Source organism: Bufo bufo, chromosome 3 (genome assembly GCF_905171765.1).
Source record: "Bufo bufo chromosome 3, aBufBuf1.1, whole genome shotgun sequence".
NCBI classification, from domain to species: domain Eukaryota; kingdom Metazoa; phylum Chordata; class Amphibia; order Anura; family Bufonidae; genus Bufo; species Bufo bufo.
Window position 1 is genome coordinate 674,403,565 of NC_053391.1, and position 13,932 is coordinate 674,417,496.

The window sequence follows — 13,932 nt, forward strand, 5'->3', positions numbered from 1 at the left end:
ATGTATGGGCTCCGATGAGCCGATGTTATTCGCGACGTACCAGTCAGAACCGAAGCAGAGTTCGGTTTCAAGTTTTAAAGCAGTTTTCCACTTTAAAAAAAAAAAATCAAATCAATTACCAAAGTTATTCATATTGCAGATAACTAACGTCGGCTCATCTGAGCCCATACATTCTAATACTGTACGGAGACAGATCTCCGTACAGTATTATTCTGAAGTTATGAATAAAGCGACTTCAGATGTAACATCCGAAGCTCGCTTCACTCATCTCTAGTCATCAATATCTAATCGGTGCCGGGAGTCCGGTGTTTGGAGTTGAGCACTGCGGCCTCTTGGCGCGTAAATTGGTCATGTGGCCTAGGCGCAGCTCAGTCTCTTTCAAGTGAATGGGCCTAAGATGCAATACCAGGCACAGCCACTATACAAAGTACGGCGCAGCACAGCGTCTTCAAGCAGTTTATTGTTGGGGGTGCTGGGAGTCGGACCCCCGCTGATCCGATATGAATGACATCCTGAGGACGAATGTGGAACGTGCCCCTTTTGTGATACTCCATACAGTGCACAGTCATAAACCGGACGAGGCGGGTTTTCATTGTTAACTCCACTTTATTGTTTCTCCATTACATGACGCATGGCGATATTTACTTTCAGCCTCTTGCGAGCAGTTTCAAAAAAAAATAAAAAATTATAATATTTTTTTGGAGGGGGGGGGGGGTTTAGTCCATTTTGAACGTTACAGTCCGTAACCATCAAAACACGATATTCTTAAATTAACGACTACTTTAAAAAGGCTACAAACAAGATATTTACAAAGAGCGGAACATATTCGTCCCGTCTTCCCCACGAGTCCGTGTCTCACAATCATACAGACGGCATATACATCAGACAGTAAATACATTAAAATCCGTAAAAACATTACAGATGTTACAGAAAGCTGTACAAAAATAAATTTTTATTAAAAGCAGCTGGATCGCAGCCAGGAAACATTACAGAGAAGAAGAAGGTCACTAAACTCAGCCTCCTACATACACTAGTCGCCGGACACAGCACATGACACCACAATGGTCTTTCATCAAGGAAGGGGAGGGAGGGGGTTTCATCGGAGCCGGTCCCAGCGCCAGATGGTGGCGTCATCGCAGACCGCTATGAGGATGCTGCTGTCTCTGCTGAAGCTGGTCTGTCGGATTGCGGACATGCATTTGGGATGAGTGAGAGTTGTGCACCTGTAAACAGAGAACATGGGGCGTAAGTGAAGGTCCATGTGGAAAAGGGTCATCCGTTTTAGCATTTGCACTAAAGCAGGGGTCAGCAACCTCCGGCACTCCAACTGTTCTGAAACTACAACTCCCAGAATCCTCCATTCACTTCTATGGGAGTTACTAGAACAGCTAAGCAAATATGCATGCTGGGAGTTGTAGTTTCACAGCAGCTGGAGAGCCGAAGGTTGCTGATCCCTGCACATCCACTAGCGCTAGGTGTTACAGACCGAGATAGCAGTACTACTCTGGGTGACATTTAGCTGTCGGCCCTCAATTTATTAAAAAGTCTGCCGAATCTCTCTTTACCTCCTTCATGGACATAAGGGCTATAGACACCTTTGAGGCATTTCTTTTACGATTGTATTTTATTAATTTTGGGCTACAGATTAGGGATCGGCCAATTTTTTTTTTTTTTAGAGCAGATACCGATCACCTGTGAACTTTCAGGCCGATAGTCAATAACTTATACCGATATTCTGTGCGTTTTCATAAAAAAAAAAAAAAAAAAAAAGTTTTCTGTTACGGCGTTCACCACATAGGAGATAATTATTATTATTTTTTTTTATAGTTTGGACTTTTCAGACGTGGCAATATGTGATATGTAATATTTATTTATTGTTTATATATTTTATATGTAAAATTGGGAAAAGGGGTGATATAAACTTAATAATTTGTTGATGTTTTTTTTTTTTACTTTTTATTTAATAACCATTTCCCCCTTAGGGGCTAGAACCTGGGATCTTTTGATCCCTTGTCCTATTCACCCCAATAGAGCTCTGTCAGGGTGAATAGGACTTCGCACTCTCCCTGCTGCCCTGAGCTCTGTGCACACAGCAGCAGGGAGGTTACCATGGCAGCCAGGCTTCAGTAGTGTCCTGGCTGCCATGGTAACCGATCGGAGCCCCAGGATTACAAAGCTGGGGCTCCGATAAGAAGCTTCCACTGCACCATCAATGAAAGGAGGGGAGGGGACGCCCTGCACCACCAATGATTTGAATACGGGGGGGTGGCGCACTGCGCCACCAATGATAATTAACGTTTAATACAGGAGGCGGGTGTGTCAGCGGTAGAATCAGGGAGCTGCAGCACCTGAGGGGTTAGCTGCCGCTGATCGCAGCTTCCTGTCATATAGGCTGGGCAGCGCCTCCTGTATTTGCATTAGACGTTAACTTTCATTGGTGGCGCAGTGCGCCCGCCCCTCCTGCCGTCTCTCCTCATTGGCAGCGCGGCACAGGGGGGAGGGAGAGAGTGACTCCTCCTCCCCTGTGCTGCTGAGGGAACATGGCGCGCTGACAGCAGCGCGCTCATGTTCTGTGATAGCGCGCTGGATGCATTATCGGCAAGGTTACATGCCGATACCGATAATTTAGAAAACCGCGAAAATAGTCGTCGTTAGCCGGCGCATGCGCAATAGTTACTGTGATGCCGTACAAGGAATGGGCATCGCAGTGCGCATGCGCCGGCCAAAGGAATGAGTGCGCCGGCGCGGGATATCGGCAGCATAACAAGTTAGTACAAAGGTGGTCAGAGGGAAAGGATGGGCGGGCAGAGGGTAGGAAGGGGCGGGGGGACGCAATGAGAAGGCTGAGCAAGCAAGGCACCTAAGAGAGTAACGCTGCCCCTGGGCACTTGCGAGCCCTCATTTGCATATCTTATAAAGATCGTTTTTGATGGTTCTATAAGTCCAGGATTGATGCCAGAGGTAACGTTTTTATTAACTGTAAGCATGCTAGGGAGCTGTGGGAAGGGTTAAAAAAGTGAAATGCTGGTGACAGACTCCCTTTAATGAGTAAGTTTGGTCGGGAAAGAGACCGACTTCTGGATATACTCCGAGGTTCTGTGTGATGTTGGTGGAGAACATGCACGTGTGAGAGGTCAGACTATCCATATATCACATGTGAGAAGACCCACCACTGACCTCACAGTGCAGAGATTTTTCTATATGGAAAGCTAGCCGTACTTTCCGCGCACGCTGACCGACTTGCACAGACCTTTGTTCGCAATATATGAGATTTCCAGGTAACAAATCCCTGAGCCGTGATCATGGGGTTCAATCCTCAATGTGACGATGAAACACAGAAATCACAGACTGCATATCTGGTTAAACTTTGTGAATATCGATAACGTACAGCAATCTATCACGTTCCGCTCTCCTTTGGGGACTACGTCTATAAAGATCTCTAGGGACATCACAGTTCTATAGGAAGAGCAGGACACCTACTTGGCTTTGTGTGGATCCTCCACCTCCAGATCCCAGACGTAAAGCTTCCCCACCTGGTTTCCGAGTGCGAGCATCTGCAGAGAGAAATAGATTAGTCTATTAGTTAATGGTCCGTGTCTTGCCTCCTTTGGTTTGTTATTCTCATGAGGAGGCAGCAGATTCTACAATAATGAAACACTACACCGTGGGGATAGGGGCGCGGGCAGTTTTCTACCAGCAGCCCCAGGGACCAAAACTAATGCAATCGGTAAATAATGATCGACTGACTTCACTTTATTTTGGCTACGATGGTCTTATGTGAAAGGGCTTTACTGGTTAGTAAACCAATGGCCTATCCTTAGTATAGGGCCTAGGCCATTAATATCAGACGGAGCTTATAAAGGGACAGAGCATTCGCTCAGGCACCTCGACCCCATCAAACAGTTGCCGGCAGCAGGACCACCACCGATCTAAACATTTATCCTAATAACAGGCCATCAATTGTCAAGAACTGGAAACCCTTCATTTTATAGAAGGGCATCCTGACAATGCCACGTCAGTGTCTATTTTATGACTCAAGTAGAAGAAGTGGATCAGCACGCACTTCTTGATGCTAATAAATCTTCCCTTTATTGCCATAAACAGAATACAGGCAGATGTGACGCGTTTCAGCTAAACCGCCTTTTAACCCCTTAGGGACTCAGCCCTATTTCACCTTATAGACTTGGCCATTTTTTGCAAATCTGACCAGTGTCACTTTAAGTGCTGATAACTTTAAAACGCTTTGACTTATCCAGGCCGTTCTGAGATTGTTTTTTCGCCACATATTGTACTTCATGACACTGGTAAAATGAAGTAAAAAAAAAATTCATTTTTATTTACAAAAAAAAATACCAAATTTACAAAAAAAAAATATTTAAAAAAATTGCAAAATTTCCAAGTTTCAATTTCTCTACTTCTATAATACATAGTAATACCTCCAAAAATAGTTATTACCGGTACTTTACATTCCCTATCTGTCTACTTCATGTTTGGATCATTTTGGAATGCCATTTTATTTTTTGGGGGACGTTACAAGGCTTAGAAGTTTAGAAGCAAATCTTGAAATTTTTCATAAATTTTCAAAAACCCACTTTTTAGGGACCAGTTCAGGTCTGAAGTCACTGTGAGGCTTACATAATAGAAACCACCCAAAAACGAAACTACACCCCTCAAGGTATTCAAAACTGATTTCACAAACATCATTAACCCTTTAGGTGTTCCACAAGAGTTAATGGCAAATGGTGTTAAAATTTCAGAATTTAGATTTTTTGGCAAATTTTCTATTTTGTTTGGCTGTTAACCCTTGATTTTTTTTCTGTAGTTTGCAGAAACACCCCATATGTGGCCGTAAACTGCTGTACGGGCACACGGCAGGGCGCAGAAGGAAAGGTGCACCGTATGGTTTTTGGAAGGCAGATTTTGCTGGACTGTTTTTTTTGACACCATGTCCCATTTGAAGCCCCCCTGATGCACCCCTAGAGTAGAAACTCCAAAAAAGTGACCCCATTTTAGAAACTACAGGATAGGGTGGCAGTTTTGTTGGTACTATTTTAGGGTACATATGATTTTTGGTTGCTCTATATCACACATTTTGTGCAGCAAGGTAACAAGAAATAGCTTTTTTGGCACCGTTTTTTTTTTTGTTATTTACAACATTCATCTGACAGGTTAGATCATGTGGTAATTTTATAGAGCAAAAATCAAAGATGGTGGCTCACTCCAAACGAAATATAGGAACAGGTGCTGCTAGCCTAGTTAGAGGGACACCCACCCTCTCAAAACAAGGAATTGCAAATTATAGTAATAGGCGAGCACACTTCATTTGGCATGTGAAAAAAATTTAATTAAATCACTCAATAGTAATACACGTGTATATGCAGGTAAAATAATGATGAATACTAAAAACTATTAAAATAAATAGATGACCATATGTAGGGTATAAGCTTCGGAGTTATATAGTCCAGCAAAGTCCAAAATATAGTTCACAATACGTACAATATTGGTGTGCAATAGGTGGTATTGATTATAATCCCTTAGGGATAAGTCCATAGATGTATATATGGATCCGTATCCAATTGATTGCTATGCAGATATTAGAGGACTCAATTATTCCCAGAGTAGCTTAGGAGATCCACTTTGTAAATAAAATGTTCCAATAGACATCAGAAGTTCAAGCCTTCATATATTTGCAGCTTGTAATAACAGCTTAGTTCTTACCTTCCTCTGTGTCGAGGATCCGGGACGCTGGTGTTTGTTAGCGTCTTCCTCCTTGCCTCTCTAGCCGGCTTACCCGAAGTATCGCGGGAGTTTGAGTGAGACTTGCAACTTGGTCCGTACTTGTAGCTCTTCCGGCTTGGTACATAGGGAGGAATCTTGCGGTCCTTGGTCTTTTAGTGCCGATGTCAGTTCGACTGTCCTGGCAATTCAATTTTCTTAGCGTGGCCACGCTTATAACTACGGAGGTGTTGTTCCCAGGTATCTGATCCGGTCCAGACGCGTTTCGGGAATAAACTATCCCTTCATCAGTGGTATCAGATCACCTGACAGCCTCCGCCTTTTATATCCAGTTAGGAACTCAAACTATGGAGATCTGGATTTTCATATGGAACAAGCGATTCTCTGTATGCGGTTTTCGTGCGTTTTTTAAAACGCTTATGCGTTTTTTCTGCTGTATATTGCCTTTAACCCTTAAAAGCTTGTGGTATAAACTGATTTGGTATTTAGTGTTACTTTACAGAGTTATATCATTATAAAGTTTCATAGATGGACTCACATGTCTATACCTTAAATTTCATGACAATATAATGTCTGGTCACCATATCTTCATAAATAATGTAACAATATCAATAAACATGTTAAAATAGATTAAAAAAAAAATATGGACATAATACATAATAATATAAAATTTATTAGTATGTTTTAGGACTTAAAATTGAGGAAATTCATAGCGGATATATTATGCAAATTTGTCCGGTGTCATGCTGCGATTTTATTCCGTATACCCATAAATGATCCATGGAAATGGAATCATGGAAACAGATGAGTAGGATATTGGAGTTGAGATGATGGAGTTGTATGGGGCTGGGGGCCCCTGTCCGAGTCAACGACCCAGTGCCGATGAACGGCCCAACTGCGGCGTATGAGTCAGCACAGGGGCACCCAGCCTACAAGAACCCAAAAATCTCTAGTTCAGCGTTCAGACCCGCTGGTAGCATAGATCCGAACTCGTATATACGTCTTGACTCAATCTTGGACATCTGTTTGATATAATTGCCTCCTCGCCAGTGTGCATCTACCTTCTCCAGTGCCATGAAAACCAGATTGGATGGATCTTTATTGTGTATATCTCTAAAATGCTTAGATAAGCAATGCTTATCATATCCCTTCCGTATATTGGATATGTGTTCTGCCAATCTGGTTTTCAAGGGACGTTTGGTTCGTCCTATGTACTGTCTTTTACATGGACACTGTACAAGGTAGATGACACCGGCGGTATTGCAAGTGAGACAGTCTTTGATCTCCCATTTGTAAGTGTTCTGAGTGGAAGAAATAGTTGTTGTTTTCCTCGGTATAGAATTGATCCTACACGCCATACATTTGCCACACTTGAAGAAACCCTTCAGTTTCATCCAAGTGCCCATCATAGTATTGTCTTTCTTTGTTGGGGCGATCATTTATGGGTATACGGAATAAAATCGCAGCATGACACCGGACAAATTTGCATAATATATCCGCTATGAATTTCCTCAATTTTAAGTCCTAAAACATACTAATAAATTTTATATTATTATGTATTATGTCCATATTTATTTATTTTTTATCTATTTTAACATGTTTATTGATATTGTTACATTATTTATGAAGATATGGTGACCAGACATTATATTGTCATGAAATTTAAGGTATAGACATGTGAGTCCATCTATGAAACTTTATAATGATATAACTCTGTAAAGTAACTCTAAATACCAAATCAGTTTATACCACAAGCTTTTAAGGGTTAAAGGCAATATACAGCAGAAAAAACGCATAAGCGTTTTAAAAAACGCACGAAAACCGCATACAGAGAATCGCTTGTTCCATATGAAAATCCAGATCTCCATAGTTTGAGTTCCTAACTGGATATAAAAGGCGGAGGCTGTCAGGTGATCTGATACCACTGATGAAGGGATAGTTTATTCCCGAAACGCGTCTGGACCGGATCAGATACCTGGGAACAACACCTCCGTAGTTATAAGCGTGGCCACGCTAAGAAAATTGAATTGCCAGGACAGTCGAACTGACATCGGCACTAAAAGACCAAGGACCGCAAGATTCCTCCCTATGTACCAAGCCGGAAGAGCTACAAGTACGGACCAAGTTGCAAGTCTCGCTCAAACTCCCGCGATACTTCGGGTAAGCCGGCTAGAGAGGCAAGGAGGAAGACGCTAACAAACACCAGCGTCCCGGATCCTCGACACAGAGGAAGGTAAGAACTAAGCTGTTATTACAAGCTGCAAATATATGAAGGCTTGAACTTCTGATGTCTATTGGAACATTTTATTTACAAAGTGGATCTCCTAAGCTACTCCGGGAATAATTGAGTCCTCTAATATCTGCATAGCAATCAATTGGATACGGATCCATATATACATCTATGGACTTATCCCTAAGGGATTATAATCAATACCACCTATTGCACACCAATATTGTACGTATTGTGAACTATATTTTGGACTTTGCTGGACTATATAACTCCGAAGCTTATACCCTACATATGGTCATCTATTTATTTTAATAGTTTTTAGTATTCATCATTATTTTACCTGCATATACACGTGTATTACTATTGAGTGATTTAATTAAATTTTATTCACATGCCAAATGAAGTGTGCTCGCCTATTACTATAATTTGCAATTTTATAGAGCAGGTTGTCACGGACGCGGCAATACCTAATATGTATACAATTTTTTAAATTTATGTAAGTTTTACACAATGATTTCATTTTTGAAACAAAAAAAATGTTTGTGTCTCCATAGTCCATTGGGGGTCGTGTGTCCTTAAGGACTCGGGAAACATACGTCATGTGTCCTTAAGGGGTTAAACAAGCATCTGTTTAGCCGAAACGCGTCACATCTGGCTGTATTCTGTTTATGGCAATAAGGGGAAGATTTATTAGGATCAGGAAGTGCGTGTTGATCCCCTTCTTCTACTTGTATCCGAGCACCACCTTCTTCCAGAGTGCCAGCCGTCTACGTATTTTATGACTTGCACTCATTCCGAGTCCAGCCTTTTATGAGACATGGTTTTAGGGAACCATTAGGATGTAACCAGAAATCCATCTCCCAGTCCCAATGAGCACTTTTAGACAATTCCATGGGTACAATAGCGCCATTAAGATGTAATAGGGTCCAGGAATGCCACCCATTATCCCTCCTTTGATCACATTTTATCTTATATTACAATTAAACATATTACAATTGACATACACAACTATAAAAGACAATTAACAAATATCTAAAGAAATCTCTGTCCGCCCGGTGAGTTCTGCCATGCCGCCCCCTCCTCCTCCTCCTCCTCACTGTCCTGGGTCTGGCTGTAAGACAACTGGTTGCAGCAGCAGCCGCCTCCACCCTCTGCACTAATACAAGTTTGATAGACACACCCCCTAGCTAAGCCCCACCCCCTAAGTCAGTATTCAGCCGAAGATAGAATAGATCCGCATATTAACCCCTCTGTTCTCTGCAGCATTTCTATGAGACCGTTTCAGGACCATGCAGAAAATGCTGCAGACTGACAAAACGAGGGGGGGGGGCCCCAATATGATATTCCGTCTCCTTGCATCATTCATTCATTTCTGGGCTCCAGCGAGGAGACTGGCTTTACCCCTCTACTCCAGTAAATGCACTGGCTATTTGGATCCTGGAATACCACAGCCCCCTGTAGTTCTGCCCATAGTGCCGCCCTGCAGTGCGGTATAACAGACCTTTTGCCAGAAGTCCATGGAGAATCTCATGTACCAGATATCGCACTGGCTGTAATCAAACCTCCCCAGGATGGTGGCGTTAGACTCGCTTGGCTTGATCTTGTCAATGTCGTCCTCCATTTTACCCGGTTTCCAGCACACGATGGCATTTTCACAGGACTGAAAGACAAAGTTGTCACTAGAAGTGTTATCTCGTCACCGTCCAACCAACGCCGAGGTATCAGTGCAATGATGAAATATTTCCATAACTGTAAGCGACTGTCCGGCTTTAGAGGAAATTTCCGGTAGCTCGTTATCAGTGATCTATCCTCAGGATAGGCCATCAATATCAGATCGGCGGGGGCCCGACACCTGTAAGCAGCAGCAGCCGGAGGAACAAGGTTCTGTCCGCTATGCAGTGCCCGGGTACGGTCACTCAGCTCCTATACAAGTGAATGGGAGAGGAGCCTTCCTCCCGCTACACAGCGCGCAGAGCCTTCCTCCCACTACACAGCGCGCAGAGCCTTCCTCCCACTACACAGCGCGCAGAGCCTTCCTCCCACTACACAGCGCGCAGAGCCTTCCTCCCACTACACAGCGCGCAGAGCCTTCCTCCCACTACACAGCGCGCAGAGCCTTCCTCCCACTACACAGCGCGCAGAGCCTTCCTCCCACTACACAGCGCGCAGAGCCTTCCTCCCACTACACAGCGCGCAGAGCCTTCCTCCCACTACACAGCGCGCAGAGCCTTCCTCCCACTACACAGCGCGCAGAGCCTTCCTCCCACTACACAGCGCGCAGAGCCTTCCTCCCACTACACAGCGCGCAGAGCCTTCCTCCCACTACACAGCGCGCAGAGCCTTCCTCCCACTACACAGCGCGCAGAGCCTTCCTCCCACTACACAGCGCGCAGAGCCTTCCTCCCACTACACAGCGCGCAGAGCCTACCTCCCACTACACAGCGCGCAGAGCCTACCTCCCACTACACAGCGCGCAGAGCCTACCTCCCACTACACAGCGCGCAGAACCTACCTCCCACTACACAGCGCGCAGAGCCTTCCTTCCACTACACAGCGCGCAGAGCCTTCCTTCCACTACACAGTGTCCCACCATTGGTGGCTGCCCAAAATGTCTCTTCTGTGGGGGTATGAGGTGTCAGACCCCCGTCAATCTGACATCAATGACTTATCTGGTGGATAGACCATCAACACCTAAGTACCGGAAAACCCCTTTAAGTAAACTGATCTCTTACCATTGTCAATGAATTACTCCAATTTTCAATTTACTGAATTTTCAGTTAACCACTTCCAAAATGGGATGGCTGTCAGTGAACGGCAACCTACTTATTTACCTCCACAGATCCAGTACGGTCTGGTACTATTTTCTGCAGACCATTCTCTGTGAGGTTAATAACGTGAGCTCAAGACTGACACATTGTAACAAACTATCAGGACTGGAGAGAGAGTTGTGCTGCTTATGTATTTATCTGAAAGGAGTATTGTCTAGACTGGATACAACTGTAGCAAACCCTCAGCTGCGTCAGTACAGGTTCTCAGCCTCTGGATATGATGGGCTGTAATTAGTGTTGAGCGAACTTGTGTTTTAAGTTCGGCCTCTAAAGTTCGGGTTATCGAAGAATCGCGTTATGGATTCCGCTATCACGGACCATAACGGAATTTAGAATCCATAACGCGATTCTTCGATAACCCGAACTTTAGACGCCGAACTTAAAACACAAGTTCGCTCAACACTAGCTGTAATTCATGATCAGTCTGACCGCTGGGACCCGAGGCGATCACGAAATCAGCAGTCGATCACGTGCACCGCCGCTCCATTCATCTCCTTGTAGACAACCTAATGCTGTACTCCATCTCCGGCAGTCCCATAAAGAGTGAAGGGAGCGGGAACAACTATGCTCGATAGCCACTCCATTTATGGGGGTGTTGGGAAAGCACAAGACTCTCATAATCAGTTGGGGTCCCAGTGATTGAACCCCCATCAGGCAGACACATCCTCTATGGGTACAAGTTTACATGTTGGCGCAACCCCTTTAAAGGGATTGTCTCACTTCAGCAAATAGCATTTATTATGTAGAGTAAGTTATTACAAGGCACTTACTAATGTATTGTGATGCTCCATATTGCCTCCTTTGCTGTCTGGATTTATTTTCCCATCACATTATACACTGCTCGTTTCCATGGTTACGAGCTCCCTGCAATCCATCAGCGGTGGCCGTGCTTGCCACTATAGGAAAAAGCACCGGCCTATGCACACTCTGTGCCGGCCAGCAGAGAGGCAGAAGCTTTCTCCTATAGTGTGCAAGCACGGCCACCACTGCTGGATTGCACGATGGTCGTAACCATGGAAACAAGCAGTGTAAAATATGGTGGAAAAATGAATCCCGCCAGCAAAGGAGGCAATATGGACAATCACAATACATTAGTAAGTGACTTGTATTCACCTTCTCTACATATTAAAACGCCACTTGGTGAAGTGAGACAACCCCTTTAAGTAGATTAATGTTATTAACCTGTAAAAAAGATATAAAATAAACCCCTTTTGTTAAAATATTTAAATAGTTCACCAACATAAATGATATAAATTAGGAAAGTAAACTATAATGCTGATCAAAGTCACATGTATCCCAAAAAGGTGCCATTTAAAGGGGTTATCCAATTTCTCAACCACCCCCCATGTGCCAGGCCCCTCACCGGTAATATAACGCTCCACCGCTTCTTCCTGTACACGGTTAAAAACATCCGGTGTCGGGGATGGGAGGGATGGGGGTGTAGCAGCCAATGGCAGGCAGGGACGGGGGACGAGGCTCCCTAGCGTCACCCATGATTCTAGGGAGGCTCGTCCCCGTCTGCCATAGGCTGCTACACCCCCTACCGGATGTTTTCATCCGTGTGCAGGGAGAAGCGGTGGTGCGAGGACCAGGAGCGGCGCAGGGAGCGGGGTAAGTATATTACCTGTGAGGGGCCCAGCACATATGGGGGATTTCGAGAAATTGGATAACCCCTTTAAAGCCTTCAGCTCACACTGAAATAAACAGGCCTCAGTCAGCTACTGCAGCTACAAAAAAATGAAATAAAAGTTGTGGCTCTGCGAATGGAAGCATTAAAAAATATATATAATCTTTATTGATCCTTAAAGGGGTGGTGCCACCATAATAAACTTACCACGTACTCACAGGATAGATTATAACTATCTGATTGGTAGAGGCCGACCAGTGCAGTCATATGCGCTGCCGCTCCATTCATCTCTATGGGATTACCGGACACAGCCAAAGTGTGTATGTGTATGTATATATATATATATATATATATATATATATATATATATATATATATATATATATATACACTGCTGCCCTTCTACAATCCTATAGAAGTGTATGGAGTGCCAGCACACGCGCCTAACAGCCACTGCATTCACTTGAGGGACTCAAGGACCCTCATTGTCATAATCATTCTGATTAGGTGATCAAGGGGTTGTCCCACCATAACTTAAAGAAAAAAGAAAGGTTGTCCCTTAAGGGGTTAACACACACTCTTCTAATGGTGTTTTAAGCCTTTTTGGTCGGTCAGGCTTATACTGCGGTCTCACACACACTCACCTTAGACAATATCAAGTCTCCGAGCCACCTCACACAGTCCACATAATTTCTGTGAATGTCTCTCGTAGAAAAATCTGGGAAATGGATCTTTTGCGAAATAAATGGTCTGTGGGAAACGAGCAAAAAGTCACAATTTTTAAGAAGCTAAATACATAAAATCAGTCATCCTGTAAAATGGACGGCAACAGTCTAATATGTGAATGTGTAAATCTCAGCATTATGTGCTATTCCTAGATGATCCTTAAAAAGGAGTTATCCAAGATGTGCCAGGTTCCTGTTCTGCCGCTACTTCCAAGACGACGTGCCGTACATTGGGCACGTGATCCCAGCCTGGGATTACAATCTGCAGCGCAAATGCGAGTCAGATTCTGTTGCCAAAGTGCTTGCATTCAGACTCATGCGTGCACTGCTGGTTCTGACCCCAGGCCGTGATGGGGGATGAGCCTCCCTAGCATCACGGATGACGCTAGGGAGGCTCTTCCCCCGTCGTGGCCTGCTATTGGCTGCTCCCCCGTCACCAGATGTTTTGATTCACATGACGGGGAAATGTAGTGGCGGCCATGCGGGGAGCAGGAGTGACACGAGTGCCAGGGTAAGTATAACCTATATGAGGGGGGGTCATTATAGGAGTTGGATAACCCCTTTAACCTGATAATCTGTACTCCAGGGGGTCTAGGGCAATGAAGGCGTAAATGCCAGCATTCCTTGTGGTCTATGGCAGTAAAAGTGTTGAAGTCCCTGGTGATCTAGGGCAGCAAAAGGGTTCATGACAATATTCCTGGTGGTCTAGGGTATTGAAGGGGTTAATATCAGTATACCTGGTTGTCTAGGACAGCCTGGAGGTTAATTACAGTGTCTCTGATGGTC

General features: G+C 44.3%; 1 protein-coding gene across 1 annotated transcript in view; it reads right to left on the reverse strand.

The window, feature by feature from the left end:
• Positions 1–698: 698 nt before the first annotated feature.
• EED (embryonic ectoderm development) overlaps positions 699–13,932 on the reverse strand; it is a 31,515-nt gene continuing 18,281 nt past the window's right edge. The window contains exons 9-12 of the mRNA XM_040426373.1: positions 13,066–13,171; positions 9,468–9,626; positions 3,481–3,554; positions 699–1,223 (exon numbers count right to left, since the gene is read on the reverse strand). Coding sequence (XP_040282307.1) covers positions 1,097–1,223; positions 3,481–3,554; positions 9,468–9,626; positions 13,066–13,171 — 466 coding nt within the window. The 3' untranslated portion in view covers positions 699–1,096. The remainder of the gene's footprint in view (positions 1,224–3,480; positions 3,555–9,467; positions 9,627–13,065; positions 13,172–13,932) is intronic.